Source organism: Canis aureus, chromosome 33, assembly GCF_053574225.1.
Source record: "Canis aureus isolate CA01 chromosome 33, VMU_Caureus_v.1.0, whole genome shotgun sequence".
NCBI lineage: Eukaryota > Metazoa > Chordata > Mammalia > Carnivora > Canidae > Canis > Canis aureus.
In genome coordinates, this window is record NC_135643.1 from 26,565,540 (window position 1) to 26,587,062 (window position 21,523).

Here is a 21,523-nt window from a genome sequence, read left to right on the forward strand (position 1 = left end):
TCTTATTGCTTCTGAAACACGCTTGTTATTTAATTTTCTGATATATCCTACAAATTCCTCTCCAATCACCTTGTATATCCATCCAAATAGCCTTGGCATTGCCATTCCCCTATAGCCACTAAGAATTGTGAAACTCTCCTAGGAACCTGGAGTTAGGTATGACACCCAGACCTTCAGTGGTCACAGTGTTATACTCCTTGACACATGTGGGTTAAAATCTCTAATAGTATTTTAAAGTTTGGGTTTTTTTGTTTGTTTGTTTTAAAGCAGTTAAATGTATTAGCTTGTTCTATCTTCCCTTTGAACGATTCATCCCTCTGTATCTTCTATGTTTTTCATGCCCCACCAGGCACCTTACAAAAATCCCAAAGCATAAAATGCTTTAGTTGGACATTATTGATTGATGACCTATGGGACAGATTTCATCTTTCCCTTGACTGGATGTCCCTCCCTTTAAGACTCCTATTACTATTTCTAGGAAAATATTTCCCCATAATAGCCTTAATTTTCTTTCTTTCTTTCTTTCTTTCTTTCTTTCTTTCTTTCTTTCTTTCTTTCTTTCTTTCTTTCTTTCTTTCTTCTTTTTTTTAGCCTTAATTTTCTAGAATAATGCTTTTTTTTTTTTTTTTTAATTCAACTCAGGTAAACCTAACAAATTCTCTGCCAGAGTCCATTTTCCTTGGGAATATGGCAGTACTGACCTCCTGTCATACACAACATTCTGCTGGACTATGTTGAATTTGTACTGATTATGGTTAGTGGTTGTGGGAAGCCGACTTTCATGGTGCCCAATGATCCTTACCTCCTAGTATCTACTCCCATGCTTAGTCCTCTCTCTTAAGTATAGGTTGAACCCAGTGACTTGCTTCTAGACAATAGGATATGGCATGGTGATGTGATGTCACTCCCATGATTAGGTTCCAAAACATTGTGATGGCCATCTTGCCAGGGCACTGTTTCCTTCCTGGCTTGCCCATGGAAGAGGCAAGCTGCCCTGTTGGAGAGGCTTCCATGGCAGGGTACCCAAGGTGGCCTCCAGCCAATAGCTAGCAAGAAACTGAATCTTCCTAACAAACATGTGAGTATAGAAGAAAATCCTTCCACAGTCCAGCTTTACAATGACCCTGAGCTAGAGGACCCAGTTAAGCCCTGACTGTGTTCCTGACCCACAGAAACTGTGAGATGAGTGTTGTTATAGTCTGCCAAATGCTGTGATAGTTTATTGTGCAGAAACAAAATTAATAAAGTAACAAAATTCAAAAAAATCAGTTTTTAAATAACCATTTACTTTTTATGGGTGGTAGACAATAGAGCTATTTATGTTCATTATTAGAGTGTTTCTAGTCAATGTTCTCAGTATACTCAGCTAGAAACAAAGAGGCCGATGCAAATCTGAGCCTATGTTTCCCTTGTCATGCTCCTCCACTGTTTGGAAATGGAAGCAAGCACACTCCCAACATAATCATGGGCTCCTCAGTCTAAAGCTAATCTGATGATTGTTCTTTCATGGGAGTCTTTCAATATGACTTCTTGTCATGGTCACTCAGCTAACATTCTTTCTACACCAATTTTTTTTAAGATTATATTTATTTATTTGTGAGAGAGAGTGAGAAATGAGAGGGGGGAGGGGCAGAGAGAGAAGGAGAAGCAGACTCCCCACTGATCAGAGAGCCCGATGTGGGGCTCTATCCCAGGACCCTGAGATCAGGGCCTGAGCCAAAGGCAGACACTTAACTGAGTCACCCAGGCACTTCTTTCTACGACAATTTTTTGATGTAATATTCTTTTGCCTCAATTCTACACAATTGTGATTGAAATTTCAATATGTAAAAATAGAGCATATTAGTTCAGAGGTCTTGAGTAAATGAGAATAGCAGGGAAAATTCTCTTTAAGATCTGAGATCACTCCAACACCAACCCCAGACTTAGTGCAAATCAGGCTGCCAAATAATCAAATTCTTAGTTGCAGTGAAGAAATTAAAATTATCAACCTCTTCTTATGATGTTGTCACAACATTGTTGTTAATGACCATGTGATAGTAAAGTGCAAAAAAGATACCCTCTCCCTACCTGAGCTTAACATTAGTTCCTTATCTGTGAAGTTACTGTACTTGGATTCTCACAAATTACAGGAAGATAATTGCTTTTGTGAATTATTTTCTTGGGAGCAGAATTTTTACACTGATTCTGTCATCAAAGGTTTATGTTCTATTAAAGCAATAGCCAAATTTCCGGTTGTAGAGAATATAAACAAGGATTTGTTGTTTTGTCCTTTCTTTCCTCCAAGAGGCACCACCTTACACGATACATATGGGTGACCAAGAATGTCAAATATATGTTATAATAATGTTTGCCAGTGGAGGAAAGGAGGGTAAGAAGCCAAATGTCATTTGGATGTAAAAATTATCTCCTTTCTCCAGGAAATTAGTACTAATTGAAATTGAAATTTCATTCTAAGCTGGACACTCCTGTGTGCATGTCAGTAAGTAATTGTTTGTCACAGTCCTCTCAAGTATCCAACCCTGAGGCCAGCCCTTAACATTCTTCACATAATATGTTTCTTGTAATAAATTGCAAAGAGCTTTCATGGGATGGACAATTGGTTAAAGGATCAATCTGTGCCACAGAGTATTCATTCAGCTAACATCAATTCCGGCTCTCATGCCACCTGTTTTTTCTGGAATTCTGTTTTAAATCTTTCATTCAAAGCACATTGGAAAAAAGCACCAAGGAGTGGCAAACCTAATTTGTTGCACTTTTTGTTTTACACCATGAGAAAATATCCACCCAGACAGATGTTAGTATAAAGACAGTAGTTTTAATAGCATGGCTGGTTTATGTTTCTGCCATTTGCTCAAAGTACTGACACATCATGAAAAACTTAAGATTGGCCCACAGTTTCATGGCCCAAGGTAAATGTTAATGAGAAAAGGGCCACCGTTTTGCCTTCATCTCTTTCCTGTTCCAGGTATGAGATACTGGGCGCCACAGACCAGAAACATGACACCAAAGATGAGCAAAAAGTTTATTATCAGACTCACACACAAAAACTCAACATAATTTTGCCTGGAAACGTGGCTGTAAGTCACTGAAAAGTATTACTTTTCAATTTTCAATAAAAATTTGGGCTGTGGTAAAATTCACATTAGGATTTGAGAGCCTACCAGGAAGTCCATAGAAATAATATTGTTTTGTATTAAAACCACAAACATTTTAAGTAACTGTTAGTTGGGAAAAAATTTATAGCCAAGAATGGCAAAATGTTACATATCTTCATTTCCACAGTCATGACAACACAATTTTTTAAAAAAATTTATTTATTTATTTTAGAAAGAGCATGAGGTGGGGAGGGGCAGAGAGAGGGAGACCGTGAGAATCCTCAAGCAGACTCTCGTCTGAACCGGGAGCTTGACTTGAGACTCAGCCTCAGGACCCTGAGATCCTGACCTGATCCAAAATTAAGAGTTGGACACTCAACCCACTAAGCCACCCAGGCATCCCAACAACACAATTATTTTTAAACAGACACCTCACAAAGGGGCAAATGATTACCTTTCTAGGTGTTTAAAGGTGGCAAAATCCACAGGAAAGCATGACAAAAAACAAAAGCAAAACCAAAATGCCAGGCTTGGATTGAGAAAATATAAGTTCTGGTCAGTCTCCCCTACCTGCTTGCTATATAGCTTTAGGCAACCAAACTCTCTAGACTCTACTTGCCTCATCTTATATGCAAGATTCTTTCAGTTCAAAAAGCAACCTATAGCCTATAGCTATAGTAATTTCAGCAGATTGCTGAATTACATAAAATCTATTTGTAAGCAGTCAAGTATATTCTAGAGACGATACTACTACCACTGATTCTAGTATGTGTTTTGAGGGACAGGAGGATAGAGGCTGGGGTGGGTACTGGTAAAAATCAAATTATGGCTTGAGAACCTTCTAAGAACTTCTAACGTCTTCATGAATAAATGAGCAATTTTAAATTGCTCTAAAAATCTAAACAAAAGGAGAAATCAGAGGAGCAACATTTGATATTGTAGAAAGAAATGGAAAAACTAAGTTTTCTGTGAGAAAAATTATCCCCTGAAATACAGTTTAGATAAGTGGAATTTTAAGGTCACCAGATGCCCTTTAAAACTAGTTTTCATGAGAGTTCCTCGGCTAAACTATTTATAATAGATCCACATAGATTGCATTTTTCTAATTTCTCACTATATAATATTCTCATCTGTTCTATCACTCTCTCAAGATTATTCAGGTCTTCTAGCACTATACTTTCTCATGGTATTTCTAATCTGAAAACCAAAAATGTATTACTTCTACTTTCAAGTTTGGGAGGTCAAGTTTCAAACATGGAAGTTACTATCAATAATTACACTAGAACCCATGTAGGAAGACATTCTGGAAGAAGAAATTTAGCCTTTGGGCCCTGAGCCTATTTTTATTTTTAAGTGTTTCATGTTTATTTTTGTCCCATACTCCACAAAAAAGAGCAGCAGTAAACATGTGATGATCAGCCTTAGTATTTTCACAATTAAGGTATTGTTTTTATGTAAGTTAAACTTTTCTTCCTGAGTATTAGAGTAATCTTACTTTATGTAATTCCCCAAATGCCTTACATACTAATAAGAGATAAGATCCTTTTCAAAGAATCTTTCTTTCTGGATATCATGTATTTACTTGGAGGGAGGAAAAAAAACGGTAACACTAATTACTGTTTCAGAAAGCACAAAATATTCTAGGCTGATATATAGAATGCATAAAAAATGAAGGATCAGGTTTTTTTTTCTTTTTCTTTTCTTTCCTTTTTTTTTTATTTTTTACACTGGGCAGATGTTTACTATATTCATTTGGGACTCCACAGCAAAAAAATAAAAATAAAAAAATAATAAAATAATTTGGAAAGCATTTCAAACTCTCAATAAAGAGTACAATTTTAGGAACCAAGAATTCCACAACTTGGCGAAAAGAAATTTAATACTTACCTTTATACCTGAGATTTATGAGGAGGTCTCAGAGTCTGGTGATCAGGCCCATATATAGTAAAAATAAAATAAGATACATTAAAAGTACTGTTCTATTAGATGTGTTAAATCTCCTCTTTTGGAGATCCCTAAAAGGAATAGATTGTTATATTTCAAAGATATTACATAGGCTTTTGGAAAACAGCATGGATAGCCCTCAAAATGCTTTTTTTGATTTCAGTAATGGAACACTGAATGCAGATGCAAAAGGCCTGTGATTTCCGGGCATCCACTTGACCTCTAAATTTACTTAGTGTAATAAATATAATGGAAAGAATATCTGTCTTCCTCACAGGATGTTGTATCAATATAATACAACAAACATGAATTGTTAATGTGTAAAACAAAAACTCCAAAATTGTCATTATACAATCTCTGCTCGCAATGAGTTTATAATCCAGCAGTAGAGACACTAGGAACAACTTAATGGAAGCCAGAATGACCCAGATCCTGGGCAAGAGGAATAAATCAATAGGGCCATTCTCCCTCACAGAGGAGAAAATCATTCATTTCAACATGAGGGTTGGGGAAGGTGTCACAGAAAAGGCCGCATTTGAGGTAGGCTGCTTGGATGAGCTCAAGAAGCATCGTGATACAGGGGGAAGGACGTCTCCCACCCCTCGGAGTCCGCGGCCTGAGCTCCTTCCCCCCGCATGCCCTGGCACCAGCAGCTGGCAGGAGTCTCCCGCACAGAAGGGGCTTCGACCGTGCGCCTTTCCCGCCTTGCTGTTGGCTTAGGCAGGAAGAACAGCAAAGTGCACTTGCTGATTTCACTGTGGACTCGGGTGAGAACCCTTGCTCCTCAGCATAGTGATCCCTGATCTTGCCGACTGCAAGTCCTCCTAGTGAGAGCCTCTGCCATCCACTTTAGCTGCTCTCATTGGAGAAGTCTCATTGCTTGCTGCTCTTTCATGATTTCTTTTAAAATTGTACTGGTCCTGGGTGCCTGGGTGGCTCAGTCGGTTAAGCGTCTGCCTTCGGCTCAGGTCATGAATGTGGGGAGTCCCGGAATTGAGCCCTGCATCTAGGCTCCCTGCTTGGCCGGGTGTCTGCTTCTCCCTCTGCCTCTCCTCTCTGTTCATGCTCTGTCTCTTTCCCTCAAATAAATTAATAAAATCTTCAAAAAATTTAATAAAATTGTATTTGGCCTTACTAGATTTTATCCATTTTTAATTTAGGGTGTTAGTCTTAGAACATTTATCTTACTTTTCATTTTTAAGTTTTGACAGACATCAGGAAGCAGTAACATAATACAGTCCTTATAGTTAGTTCTGCTTGAAACAAGGAAAATTAGTATATTTTGCCCCTGTTTCCTCAGTTACCTCAGCATAAATATTTTCAGGGCCCAGGTTTAGCTGTTTTTATTTGAATGTGGGCTTACCTCTTTAAATTTGGATGCAGTATTCAGGATCCAATTTTTGTACCTAAGACTATCATGTACATGGATAAAAACATTCAGATCCAGTAGACAAATAGGCGAAGAAAATAAACAGAACATTTATAAGACACTATTACTAGTGAATACATAAGAAAAAAATCAAACCTATTATGAACAACAATATCCTGTCATCAAAGGGTAGGAAAAAAGAAACTAGAAATCTCATCTATTGCTGGTGCTAATATGGAACAACCCTTATGAAGATCTCTTTGGTCCTAAAATGTTCTTATTCTATAACTCCATCTTATGGAACTTTTCCTAAGAAAATGATCTCAAGCAAGGAAAATCTGCCAGTTCACCAGATTAGTATGGAAACCTCCTCACTGATCTTCCTGTTTCTATCCTTGCCCTACACTGCCCCCAACCCCTCACGTCCAGCACAATTTGTCTTCAACACTGCAAACAGAGTGACCTGTTCCTCTGCCTAGGACCCTGCGTGGCTCCTGATTTTATCCGGGTGTAAGGCCAAGTCCTTACGCTGGCCTTCAAGGCCCTGTTAGCTCTGCCTGTTTCCTTGGGGACCTCATCTCTGCTGCACTGGCTCTTCCTCCAGCAAGCTGGCCATGCTCCTGAAGGGTCTTTGTTTTTGCTGTTCCTTCTGCCTCGGTGCTTTTCTCCCAGAGACCCATGTGGGCCCCTGCTTCTCCTCAACCCTTCGCCCAGCTGTCATCTTCCCACTGAGGCCTGTCTTGACCTACTTGATTTAAAATTTCAATTCACACTCCTCCCCCTGAACACAGGCTGGATTGCCCATTCCCTTTACCCTGTTCTTGCTCTTCTACATACTCTATAAATTGTCTACAGTGTTCATGCTCTGTCATCCCCACAGAGATGCAAGGTCCAAAGGGCAGAGGTTTTTGTGTTTTGCACTGAGTCTAATAACTTGGAATAATACCTGGCACATACATAGGTAGTCAATAAATAACTGCTGAATTTTAAAATAGAAAAAAAAAAGGAAACATTTCTAGAAACAGAGCGTTGACTAATTACAATCATTGTAATCAGAGGCATTTAGGACTGATGTTATTAACCCCCCCTAATCTTTCAGCACGATTCAGCCCTTTGCAACCAGGTACTTAGAAAGGGGAAAGAGTCCTTGATGTATTAGGTATTCTTCATAGAGAAGAGGTGCACTGACAGCTTTTCTCTCAGGGCATACCAGGATACCTTGGGAGTCCTGGCATTCAGGGTATTACTGATAGATGCATTGTTGGTCCTGATGGAAAGAGTTCAATAAAAATTTTTTGACTGGAGGAAAGAACAGCTTATACCTTCCATCCTGGCTGCACTGGGCTCCTGGCTCCTTTTAAGTTGGGGAACAATCTGAGAAGTGGTTTGTTCTCAACAGGTCATCGGAACAGGGTAAATGTCAGGTCAACTGCAGAAGCCCTGACCTGCGGCGAGGGCTCACACATTTTACAAAGCTCTTGTGTTTCGTCGCCACCATGGTCGTCTTCACTCCTGTCAGTGCACAGCCACCGCTTCACTGTTTTGGCTTCTGTCAGGCTGTCACATCAGAAGCAGAGGCTTACCTGCCATTGTGCCTTAGGAAGACAGATGCCTCAGTGCTGGTGGGCGCTCAATTCTTACGGGCTCAGTTACTTTATCCAACCAGTTTGATAACTCAGAATTCAAGTTATTCTCACGGATATAAATTTTTTTCTGATTTGAAACCAAAAACACATTTAATATTAAACACTAAACTTAGTATTAACTTTATTCCCTTTTGGGTTTTTTTTTTTTTTTTAATCAGGAGGCAATGAGAACATTCTGTGCCTGAGCCCACTACAAAGACAGACCTCTAGCTTTCTTTCTCCTCTTAAGGGAATAGTCTCAAACAGAACATCAATGTGGAGAAATTCCCAGTATGATCTATTCCTTGATTATTTAAATCAGTGGGTTTAAAACTTTAATGGGGATGAGAGGAAAACATGTTTGGGACCCCTGCCTCCAAAATTCTGATTTAACAGATTTTTAGGGAAAGCTCAAAGACTTTTAAGAAGCTTTCTAAGTGATTCTGAAGCTGGGGTTTCAAAGACCCCACGGGTGAACCTTGATATACATGGGGACAAAATGTACAAGGAGGATGAAAGAAAGACACTACCCAGAATTTATAGATGTGATCCACTCTATAATAAAATAGTAATAATAAGTAATAAAGATAAATGAGCAGTCACAAGACTATCTTTATCTATGACAATGCAGTGATGTCTTTTCTCGGAATAAATCATCAAATGCTGCTATTAATGAGTACACAAACTACTCAAAATACATGTAGTCCTTGATGGAAAAATGGATTTTATGAAATTCAATGCACTCCTGCACAAAAATAGAGTGAAATTAAATGCACCATGTATGAAATGATTCTGTATGTGAAAAATAAAACCTCATAAAAGTTTCAGACATTTATAACAGCAAGTTTGAGAAAAGTGAATCATTGATAGTCTACCCCTTTGATTTTTCACATCCACAGGTATTGGCTGTGGGTATTACTTAAATCCATCCACGGGTCACTTTTGGTTTCCTGATTTGTTGCAGGCAATTTTAACATTGATTTATTCTTTTTTTTTTCCCTAGGAGTTTTCCTTTATAACTATATAGTATAAAATCTATTCAATTTAAATGTTCCCTGGGAAAGGGCTGGCAGAAATCAGGCTAGTCTGGAAGACACTATAAAATGATCATGAAATAGCCATTCAATTAAATATAACTATTATAATGATGGCCATGTAGCAATGTAGAAAGATGCCTATAAGAGAAAAATTAAAATTCAAGATTATATATTAAGATTATAACTATGTAAAACCATATACTATGCCATATACTATGACAATTTTGATTAACTGTACTATAGTGAGGAAGGCTCACTAGGTAGCAGCTAAGTACTACTGACTTCTAGAAGAAGAGTCGTCAAACGTGTTGAGTTGCCCTACCAGACATGGCCTCTCTCTTCCAATTCTCAGGAGATTAAAACACTACATGTCACAAGCCCATTTATTTGTCCTTTGATAATTCAGATTATTGTTCACAGCTACTGCAATAATAGTTGTTCCTGATTTTGTTTCGTTATTTTCACAACATAAAAAAAAAATCAATAGATCAATAAATAAAATAAAAAACAGATTCTCTCCTCACATTCTTAGATGTCCTCCAAAGAAGTTTACACATTCTTTTTTTTTTTTTTAAGATTTTATTTATTTATTCATGACAGACACAGAGAGAGAGAGAGAGAGAGAGAGAGACAGGCAGAGACACAGGCAGAGGGAGAAGCAGGCTCCATGCAGGGAGCCTGATGTGGGACTCGATCCCAGGTCTCCAGGATCACAGCCCGGGCTGAAGGCGGCGCCAAACCGCTAGGCCACCGGGGCTGTCCAGTTTACACATTCTCAAAGACATCTCAAGTGAACATTACCATGTCACTTGGGCTAATCACTTAAACTCTGTGCCTGTTTCCCCATCTGTAAAACAGGCCTAAACTCTATAAAACTCTGAGCTTTTCGTACATCATAAGGCGGCTTTATGTGGGGAAAAAGCACATGTAGCTGGGTAGAAAAACACAGGATTCAGAGCCATACTGTCAAGAGTTCTAATTCTGGCTCTGAAACTTTTGTGTGACCTTAGGCAAATTACAGAACTTCTCAGAACGTCAATACGAAGTGGGCAATCTCAACCTTCTAGGGGATATGCATGCAGGACATCGAAAACAGCACCTACTACACAATAGATGCTGAAGAAATGGTAGCTATTGTAACAGTACTTTTTAACTTCAAAACATATTACGCAAAAAAAAAAAAAACCAAACATATTATGCAAATAGAACATGCTAATAATGGTATTACAAAGAGAAAAGGGGAGAAAAATACCTGAACAGGATTGGCAAGAGAAATACAGTAAGGGGAGTGTGAACATACACAGTTTGCTTGGAGAGGGGTGAGTTGCATGGCATGGCTGGAGGGTGGGGCACCTGAGGAAATTAGAGGGTCTGATTTGTATTCTCCAAAACATGGAAAGCCATGGAAGGCATTCTGAGAAAAATGTAACAAGGCAAGACCTTTGCTTTAGGAATAACTGGAAATGTGGAGGACGTTATGAAAGGAAGAATAGCCAGAGACAGAACAACTTATTTAGGAGACAAGAAGGCATGAAATAGAGCTGCAGCAATGGGAATGAGGCAGAGGGCTGGGTCAGGGAGGCATGGAGAAGAGCTAGGAGGCTGCTGTAAGGATCCAAGTGAAATAAAGGGGGAAACCAGCACATGGTGGGTGTAAAGCAGTGGAGAGAGCCAAGAAACATTTAGATGATCTTCACAAATGAAGACAGCTGAAGGAGGTTCAATATGATTTCAAGGGTTTGAGTTGGGCGTAGGAGATGTTCATCCCACTGCTGAAGAATGAGGGAGGATAAGAGAGTTCAGTTCTGGACCAGAGGGGTTGCAGATATTTAAAGAGATGTCCAAGAGACAGACCCCAGGTGAGAGACCTGGGCTTCTTACGGAGACTGGGGCATCATCGCCATCATCGGAGAACTGAGACAAAGGGGACCAAATGAGAATCAGAGAGTTTAGGCCCTCTAAAATAATAAATTCTAGGAAAGAACCTTAATAAATGTAAACACATTTACACAAGACTAATAAGAGGACAGAGTCTGGCTAAAGAAAGTTTTCATCAGCAACTTGAAAAAAAGACAAAATGGTATGAAAATGAGAATAAAATCTACAAAAAACTAACTTACTAAATTTGTAATTTCTACATTAACCTATAGAAATAAAAACTAATAATATTGATGGGTTCCTTCAGCCATAGAAATTAGAACTGGTCAAAACTCAATGCTTCTAAATTTCTGTTATGATATTAAACAAAATCTTTTCATATCAATAAATATGCAAATAATTTTAAAATATCGGTCTTTATTTACATATTGTGTATCTCAAAAAAGGCTGGAAAAACAATGAGGTTTCAACAGGAAATCAGTAAATCCTCATAGATCTGCCTGTTGTTAGCACTTGGAGGAAAGGGAGTCGTGGAGACCTTGGAGATGGGAGTCTTGATAGCCAAACTTCAAATGTTCCATCACTTGCCAAGGAAGTGCCACACTTGATCTGTGTTTGAATGGGAAAGAGGATGTCAGGGAAGGGGTAGAGAGCAAGGGAAGGAGGAAAGACAAATTTGATTTAGACCTTGAGGAAGTACTTAGGCAGATAAAAACAATCATAAGCTTGGTCCGACACTTTTCCCTATTTCAAGCAACTCCCCTTTAAACTCTTGTCCTAAGTTCTCTTACTTGGCTAAAGCCTTATATAAAACTGTGCCAAACATTCCAGAGCCTTCCCATTTTATTCCCTACGTCTTTCTGGATCATTTTAGAATAACATAGAAGTTAGTCTAGGAAAACCTTGCACTGTAAAATTTGACTGCCTGTCAAATATCCAAAATGGGATAGTATTGCAAAGAAACAATTTGTTAGTTTCCCATATAAGGAATATAGTTTGCTTTCCCATGAAATGTCTACAGATCTGCTTTTTTCTAAACATTGTAGAACTTGACACAGTAAAAAAATAGTTCTCATTTTTCCCCCAATTTTGAGAGTCGAATGCTCTTCTTATATTTTATATTAAATTTACAAAGGGCCAAAAAGTTTGCAAAGTTTGAAAGATCAATGAAATGCACTTATGCTTATATTTTGAAAATTTTAATACACATTTTTACTTGTTTCTCAAAATGGCTTCAAATAATGGTAACAAGAAATACAGTATTTTCAATCCTACTATAAATTTTTATTTTAAGATATTTACTTAAAATGAGTGATTCAGGGGTTCCTGGGTGGCTCAGGCAGTTAAGCACCTGCCATTGGCTCAGGTGATCCCAGAGCCCTGGGATGGAACCTCATGTCAGGCTCTCTGCTCAGTGAGGAGCCTACTTTCTCCCTCTCCCTGCTGCTCTGCCTATTTGTGTGCTCTCTCTCTGTCAAACAAATAAGATCTTAAAAAAAAAAGTGAGCGATTCATGAAAACAATGAGCTAATAAAGAAAATCTCCCAAATTCAGATATCTTGAGTCTCTTTAAATTTATCAGAAGTACCTGAAACCTCTCAGTATGTCACCAAAAAGTTACTAACATAATTAAACTATTTTCTAGCCTAAAAGTAATACATATGTGCTCCTTCTCTTTTTCTGAAATTAGGAAATAACTAGTTTCATCTGAAAATTTGAACATGCATTTTTAAGAAGCATTTTGCTTGATTTATACCACCTTTAAATTAATCTATTGTACTTTTTCTGATTTCTACCACTATAAACAAATTTGTACATCTAGTTCCTCAGGAACCAAAATATACCATACCTTCTGTATTACTTTCTTGATTCGGTGAAGATGACACCTGAAAGATAAAAGCAGAGAAAAGTCTTTGTTATGAATATTTAGATGTGGAAAGCATATCCACGGTGTTTTTTTTTTTTCATGAAATTATAAAACAAACTTTATACACAATGGTTCTCCAAGCTGAAAAAAGTTAAGTACTCTTCTTTGCCTTAAATTATCATTGCTGCTTCTTTCGGATAAACAAACCACAGACTTTACAGTCAAATTAAAAAAAAACATGCTTGAAAATACTTTTCTCATTAACCCACAGGAACTACTGAGAATGCAAAGAGGAGAGAGAATGGTTTTCTTTCTCTGGCTGAGGAAGAGAGGACAAAAATCCAACATACACACATTGATAGACATGCATGTACATACATATTATATAATGTATTTAGCTGTCTTCTAGAGCATGTACATTAATTTTCCTGTTTATTTTCATCACTGAGCCAAGATTTTTTAGAACAGATGTAGTATAATCTGTGGTAAACAAGTTCAAAAGAAAGGCTTTTCTGAGATATCAGATTTTTTTTTCCCTAATTAAGAACAATACATTTTTTAGCTTTTTTTTTTTTTTAAACATTTTATTGAGAGATCCCTCATCCATGGAAAGGAATGTAGAAAGCCCAAGAATAAACCTCTATGTAATCATCACCCAAGTCGAGAAATGGAACAGGCCACGTCCTTCTCCAATCATAACTTTTTCTTCCCTCGGGATAATGAAGTGGAGCTCATTATACTTTATGGAGTATACTCCATCCTATCTTGATAAATGTCCTTTTCTAATGACTTGGAATCCTTCCTCTAGCATTCTAGACACGTCAGAGACTGCCCGAATACAGAAGAGTAAGGAAAAGAGGCACATGGTCCTCATCGGGCCCTACTTCTATTCCATCCCAGGCTCCTGTCTGTATTGAGAGCCTCACTTGCACAAGGGCAAAAATTCAGCCCAACATCTGTATACTTCCTGCCCCCAAAGAGCCACCCAATGGTCCCTGGAGAATTAACAGCAAGCACCCTCTCCCCAAACAGGCGTATAGGTATCTGGGCAAAAGATTCCAGGATTTTGAGTAGCTAGAGGATGGTTTGGAATGGGAGGCTTGGTTTCTGGTGAATGCACAACTTTGATCCCTTGGTCTTGCCTTGTGGGGAGGGATGTAACTGGATGATGAAGGCCAAAGCATAGTAGGGCTCTCCTTGCTTAGGTCTAAGGCAGTACGAAACAAGTCAGCAGGAAGAAAAACTTAAATTTCAGCAACATTAAGATAGTCCCTGTGATAGTTAATGTCAAATTGGAGAGTGTTTTTAGCTGAGATTAACATTTAAATTGGTAAACTCTCAGTAAAGCAGACTGCTCTCCATAGTGTGGGTGGGCCTCAACTAATCAGTTGAAGGTATGATTAGAACAAAGACCAGCCTCCCTAAGCAAGAGTAAATTTTCCCAGCAAAATACCTTTGGACTTCATCTACATCACTGGCTCCCCTCTGTCTGTAGCTTGCTGACCCACTCAGCAGATTCTGGGCTTGCTAAACCTCCACAATCACTTCCTTCATTTATCAATACATCTTCTTATTTCTTTGGAGAACCCTAATACGTTCCTCTAAATCATAACTAGCTTAAAGTTATTTTTCCTTCTACTATTTAAGAAAAAGGCCAATCAAATATAGTTTATGTTCTGTCATAAAAATTATGTAACAATGTAAATAAAACATCTGTATAAATTATAAGTAAAACATCCTTGAGATTTCCAAGTACTTCATAAAAACAAGAAAAATTCTATTTAGCTTCCTAGCACAGAGAAAATACTTCATGATGGTTGGTTCTCAGGATGATAGAACTTACATAAATCTGGGTGTAAAAATAACACCACAATATAAAGATTATACTCATTGCAAGTAGGCCTTGGGATTTGATGGTTCTCTTTTACTACACAGGCAAGACAGTAACTTGTTTATTCTCTGAAATTGGTATGCTCTTTCAATTGTGCAGGACATCTATCACAAAGTTTGTCGGAAAGTTAGCTGTTTAGATTTCCTGTTTAAAATAAGCAGCTGCTTCTTGCTGGAGCTGTCAAACATTTCGGAGGAAGGAAATGTATGGTATATAGGCATACATCATAGATACTGCGAGTTTGGTTCTGCCACTGTAATAATGCAAATATTGCAATAAAGTGAGTCAAATGAATTTTTGATTTCCTAGTAAAGGTTATGTATATACTAAAGTCTACTAAATGTGCAATAGCATTATGTCTAAAATAATACTGTGTATACCTTAATTTAAAAATATTACTAAAAAACACTGTCACCTGAGCTTTCAGTGAGTTACAATCTTTTTGCCAGTGGAGGGTCTTGCCTTGATGTCAATCAATGGCTGCTGACTGATCAGGATGGTGGTTCCGTGGGTTTGGGTGGCTTAGCAATTTCTTAAAATAAGACAACAATGAAATTTGCCATACCAATTGATTCCTCCTTTCATGAATAACTTCTCTGCAGCATGTGATGCTGTTTAATAGCATTTTACCTGCAGTAGAACTTGTTTCAAAACTGGAATCAGTACTCTCAAATCCTGCCACTACTTCAACAACTGAATTTATGTAATATTCTAAATCCTTTGCTGTCATTTCAACAATCTTTACAGAACCTTCACCAGGAACAAATTCCATCTCGAGAAAACAATTTCTTTGCTCATCTGTAAGAAGCAACTCCTCATCCATTCAGCTTTTACCATGAGATTTCAGTAATTCAGTCACATCTTCAAACTCATCTTCTAATTCTAGTTCTCTTGCTATTTCCACATCTGCAGCTACCTCTTGCGCTGAAATCTTGAACCCCTCAAAGTCATCCATGAAGGTTGGGGTCAAGTTCTTCTAAGCTCTTGTTCATGTTGATATTTTGACCTCTTCCTATGAGTCACGAAATGTCTAGAATGGTGAAATCCTTTCTAGAAGGTTTTCAATTTACTTTGCCCAGATCCAAGAGGAATCACTTATCTATGGCAGCTACAGCCTCATGAAATGTAGTTAAGTAGTAAGACTTTAAAGTCAAAATTACTCCTTTGATCTATGTATGGGCTGCAGAATGCATGCTGTTTTAGCAGGCATGAAAACAATATGAACCTCACTGTACATAACCATCAGCTGTCTTGGGTGACCAGATGCACTATCAATGAGTAATAATATCTTGAAAAGAATCTTTTTTTTCTAAGCAGTCAGTCTCAACTGTAGGCTTAAAATATTCAGTAAACTGTGCTGTAAATAGATGTGCTTTGTTGTTTCACTTATAGAGCACAAAGTAGATTTAGCATAATTCTTAAGGTCTGAGGATCTGTGGGATGGCAATGAAGTCACCAGCTGCATTAGCCCCTAACATAACAAGTCAGCCTGTCCTTTGACACTTTGGAAGCCAGGCACTAACTTCTCCTCTGGCTAGGAAGGCTGTAGATGGCATCTTCTTCCAATAGAAGGACTTTTTCATCTACACTAAAATCTATTGTTTAGTGTAGCCACTCTAATTATCTTAGCTGGACTTTCTGGTAATTTGTGGCAGTTTCTGTATCAGCACTTGCTGTTTCACCTTGAACTTTCGTGTTAAGGAGATAGCTTCTTTCCTAAAACCTCATGAACCAATCTCTGCTAGCTTCCAAGTGTTTTTCTGCACCTCTCTTTTCTTCCTCACCTCTCTGAGCCTTCACAGATTTGAGAAAAGTTAGGACCTTGCTCTAGATTAGACGTTGACTTAAGGGAATGTTGTGGCTGGTTTGATTTTCTGTCCAGAGAATTCAAACTTTCTCCATATCGTCAATAAGGCTGTTTTACTTTCTCATCACGTGGGTGTTCACTAGAGTAGTCAAGAACTCTTCCTCTGCATTCACAATTTGGCTAATTGTAGGAAGAGACCTGGCTTTCGGCCTGCCTCAGCTTTCGACATGTGCCTTCCCCTTAGTTGGTTTTAGCTTTTGATATTTATATCAAAAAGGATGGAAGGACGTGGGACTCTTCCTTCCACTTCAATACTTAGAGGCAATTATAGGATTATTTATTGGCCTAATTTCAATATTGTATTATCTTGGACAATAGGAAAGCCTCTCTTTGGGTTAGATGGGGGAACAGCCAGACTGAACAGTCAGGATACACACAACATTTATCCATTAAGTTCACAATATTATGAGTGTGGCTTGTGACACCCCAAAGCAATTACAAGAGCAACATCAAAGCTCCCTGATACAGATCACCATTACAAATATAATGATAATAATCAAAGTCTGAAATATTATGAGAATTACCAAAATGTGACAAAGTGAGCAAATGCTTTTAGAAAAGTGGCACAAAGCCAATAGACTTGCTTAATACACCGTTACCACAAACCTCAACATGTATACAATGCGTATCTGTGAAGCACAATAAAGTGAACGGCAATAAAATGAGGTAGGCCTGTACAAAATAGAATAACTGAGCAACTTCCCATTAACCAAAAAATACTACAGGACAGAAATGGACAAACTACTCTAGCCAAAACATTTATCATTACATCTTATTTAAAAGATAATTTCCAGAATGTTATTCTTCATTCTTTTTTTTAAAGATTATTTTTCAGTAATCTCCACACCCAATCTGAGGCTTGAACTCACAACTCCAAGATCAAAACTCATGTGCTCTACCAACTGAAACAGCCAGGGACCCCCTTATTTCTTCAATCTTAAAATATATTTCTTGGTTAGTAGAATATATTCAGTATCTACAATGCCTTATATAAAAGAAAACAAACATCAACAATAAGTCTAACACTCAGAGATAAGAACACTTAAAGTCTGGGGGTCATTTTATTTTTCTACATTTTTCCATATTAACATATGCCAAAAGAGAGACAAACATTTACATTCGAAAACAAGGGGTTCATGATACACATCTGTTCTTCACCTAGAGGCAATGGCTTCCTGAGTCTTAAATGGAACAACAAACCACAGCTGTTTAAATAAAGTGAAAGAACTAAGAGAAGCACAGAGCAGCACCTAAAAGTGACCCAATCCCAACTCTCACTGTCAAAAGTCACCATCATGACATTTTCAGGGTAAGAAACAAAGAAAGGATTTTCAGTTACTTGGAAAAATGTGGGCACTCTAATCATTTAATATAAATTCTCCACAGAACAGTATTACTTTATACCCTTATTCTAAAAATGCTATCTTCTCTCCTTTTCCCACTCCAAAAATACTTCTCATGAATATTCATATCTTTGATTTCTTTCAAACTAATCTAGAGTTTGTATTACCAAAGTATTCCTCTTTCTTTTATCCACTCAAGAAAGCTTACTCTAGCCTCTGTCCCTATTTATGATTAAACAGTATTTTAAGTTGATATGAACCATTAATACAATCACTCTATACTTAGTGTCTCTCCCTCAACCCCACCAGGTCCCTACAAGCATCTTCACTTGCAGTTTACATTTGTTCAACTTAATTAACATGATACATTGAAACAATATAAAATTGTGCTTTTACTACATGAGAATTTATATTCTTTCACTTTATTTTAAGGGTTCACAATTAAAGGGAAAGAAGTTCCTGGTTTTTCATTCAGGTATAGCAGGGTTGTAGTTGAATTAAGTTATCTTGAATATTCTCCTCCTGCATTGTATTTCTATAGTTCATAAGGTAGTTGCTGTACATTAATTTTACTTTTACATTTCTTTTCTGATTTTTGCTTTAGAAATCCAGCTAAATATGACCAATTCTTAGTTATCCATAGACAGGATGTAGAAGTATTTTAAGTTTAATCTACTTCCTCTTCCTTTTAATAATGTATATAATTGGCTAGAATCAGACAAAATGATTTTATTTTCATTTGTTTTGTCCACCTTTGAATAGTGATGCAGTTAGCTTTTAAGAAGCCAAAAAGGAATATCTTTACAGCAATTCATTATTAAAAACTTTAAAAATAATGTCTTTTCTTGATAAATCAAGATCTGATTCTAGTGCAGGTGCTCTTTAACATTCAGCCAAGAAGTCCTGACATCGAATAGAAAATCATCATCCCAAATTTCACACAATGCTACGGATATTACTGCTTCACTAAAGAAATAAAGTCTACCAAAGGTAATCAGCACATTTTTAATTAAAGTAGAAATTTCCCCCTTGCTCTTCTCCTTCAAAGCACTACTCATTTAGCATCCATGAACCGTCATCACGGCCATCTCTGAGTTTTGTGCACTCCAGGTTTTCCCGAGACTGCTTTTAGGGGAAAACTGGCCAAATGAAGGCAAAAACAAAGTCAGACTGTGACTGCTGAGACTTCACTGGGAGGTACTCTCTCCTCCCAGTTCCAGAAGTTTCTAGTTTCTTTAACTCCTGTGAGTTAAAGGTTCACTGTATCAGGAGATTGGGCCCTGCAACTGAGCAGGAGTGTGCTTACTTATTCTCCTTGCCCTGAATCCCAGGTTCTAGAATTTTAATCCCTGTGGCTACCAGGCTGTGAGGGTCTGAGAATTTCTTTAGCAATGAGTGTGGTTCTTTCTCCATCCTATATGCACTGAGTTTGTGTGTGCAACCTTACAAAGTTCAATTCCTTTCTTTCCCCCAGTAAAATGACTACAGTCACCAAATACTAAAAAACCTTACAAATTACCTAATTCAAACTTTCCCCAACTTCACATGATGCCTAGAGGTTTTCCATTTCCTCAGAGAGCAGAATACAAGGAAAGTGCTTAAATAGAAGCATGTGGGAAAATTCTGGGGAAAAAAATCCCAGATGGGAAAAGTGGTTAAGTTTTAGAATAAGTTGCTATGTTGTGGAAACTAACTTTTTCTTTTTTCCCTTTCCCTTTTTACTGTGTAAGTCTCTGAATATTGGACTAATTCTCATTGGAAAATTTAAATTATCACAATGACTTTTCCAATATCCAACAATGGGATGGGCTATCTCATGAAGCAGTGACATCTTCATCACTGGAAGTATTCAAGAAGCTGGAATAGAAGGGACTTTTCTCTCTGTGGTCAATTTAATTCAACATCAATGCCAATAGTGAAAATAAAACCCAACATTTATGAATACTTTCTAGCTGCTCCACATTTTACATGGATTATCTCATTCAATTCTCTACAATAACTCTTATAAGGAATCTGTTATTAGTTCCATTTTATAAATAAAGAAACTAGGCATAAATAAGTTAAATAATTTGCCCTAAGGTATGAATAAAAGACCTGGGATTTGGACTTAGTCTAACTCCAGAACCGCCCCCCCCACCCTTTTTTTTCCCATAAAGAACTCCACTGGACTAACACTGACTAAAATAAATGGTGCATACAGTATTTTTAGTATAGTTTAGTAAGTTGTGAGATATATACACACTCATAAAGTCATTATCACAATCAACATAATAAACATACCACTATCCCCAATTTCCCTGTTCTTGTACAAGACATTGTGAAATCTTTCCTTCCTGGCTCTCTCCCAAACTCCCCAACCAATGATGTTCTGTGTCACTCTAAATAAGCATGTGCATTTCCTAAAATTTTATATAGGCGATATAATAGGTATATATCTGCCTTTTTTCACTCAATAGAATTTTTTTTAAATTCAGCTATGTTACATAGCAGTTATCAAATATTCACTTTTTGTTGCTGAGCAGTATTCCCACTGCTAACCGAATATACCACAATTTATCTATCCGAATATACCACAATTTATCTATCCATTCATCTGTTGATGGACTTTTGGGTTGTTTTCACTTTTTGTCTATTATAAAGAAAGCTGATATAAACATTTGTGCATAAGTCTTTGTATGTACATATATTCTCATTTCTCTTGGGTAAATACCTAAAAGTAGAATGGCTCGATCATTTGGTAGGTATATGTTTTAACTTCTCAAGAAAATTCCAAATGGTTTACTACAGTGGTTGGATCATTTTTCATTACAACCAGCAGGCCGTGGATGTCCAGTTCCTCCACATGCTTGCCAACAACTGGAATGGCCAATCTTTTAAATTTTTAGCTAAAAAGTGTGCATAAGCATGTTATTGTGTTTTTTTAATTCATATTTCCTTAATGACTAGTCAAGTTAAGCATCATCTCATGTGTTTTCAGTATGTCTTCTTTGGCAAAGTGAACATTCTTTGCACATATACTCTGGGGGTGAGGGGATGTTTTATTTAATTAATGAATTGTGAGAGTTCTTTATATATTCTAAAACAAGTCCCTTTATCAAGAATCTGATTTTCAAATATTTTTTCACAGTATGTGGCTTCTTTTCATTCTCTTAAGAGTGTTTTTTTTTTCAGAACAGAAAATTTGAATTTTGATGAAATTGAATCTATCATTTTTAAAAATAGGTTACGCTTTTAGTCCCATTTCCAAAAAACTTTGCCTAACTAACCCAAGATCAAAATAAGTTTATAGTTTTATGTTTTAAATTTTGGTCTCGGACACATTTTAGACAATTATCACATATAGCACAAGGTATGGATTGAAGTGAGGTTTCTTTGGTACCATATGGAATAACCAACTGTTCAAGTACTACTTGTTGAAAAGATTATCATTTTAAAAATCAGTTGTCCACATATATGCAGGTCTATTTTTGGATTTGGTTTCATTAATTTGTCTAGTTTTACAGCATTACTAAATGCTCATGATTATTGTAGTTTTATAAATGTCCTGAAATCAGGAAGTTACTATTCCAACTTTCTTCTTTATAAAGTTGTTTAGTTTATTCTA

The 21,523-nt window shown here is 37.2% G+C and overlaps 1 protein-coding gene and 2 long non-coding RNA genes across 8 annotated transcripts in view; 1 reads left to right on the top strand and 2 right to left on the bottom strand.

Moving 5' to 3' along the window:
* LOC144303803 (uncharacterized) overlaps nucleotides 1-880 on the bottom strand; it is a 78,458-nt gene extending 77,578 nt beyond the window's left edge. For 2 of the 3 annotated variants that reach the window (XR_013370776.1, XR_013370774.1), the window contains exon 1: nucleotides 803-880. This is a non-coding gene — a long non-coding RNA (uncharacterized LOC144303803). The remainder of the gene's footprint in view (nucleotides 1-802) is intronic. The other variant, XR_013370775.1, reaches the window with a different exon arrangement.
* A 56-nt stretch (nucleotides 881-936) lies between these two features.
* On the top strand, nucleotides 937-19,861 carry LOC144303805 (uncharacterized). Of its 2 annotated transcripts, XR_013370777.1 has the most exons (4): nucleotides 937-1,078; nucleotides 17,739-17,885; nucleotides 18,778-18,909; nucleotides 19,650-19,861. It is a non-coding gene; the product is annotated as an uncharacterized LOC144303805 (long non-coding RNA). The 2 variants fall into 2 exon arrangements; XR_013370778.1 differs by lacking the exon at nucleotides 17,739-17,885.
* The window catches only part of PPA2 (inorganic pyrophosphatase 2), an 82,081-nt gene continuing 71,906 nt past the window's right edge, over nucleotides 11,349-21,523 (bottom strand). For all 3 annotated transcript variants that reach the window (XR_013370772.1, XM_077882185.1, XM_077882184.1), the window contains 2 exons: nucleotides 12,801-12,837; nucleotides 11,349-11,560 (listed from right to left, as the gene is read on the bottom strand). Coding sequence is in view for 2 of the 3 variants with exons in the window: in XM_077882185.1 (XP_077738311.1) it covers nucleotides 11,532-11,560; nucleotides 12,801-12,837 (66 nt within the window). In the remaining variant the exon portion in view is untranslated. The remainder of the gene's footprint in view (nucleotides 11,561-12,800; nucleotides 12,838-21,523) is intronic.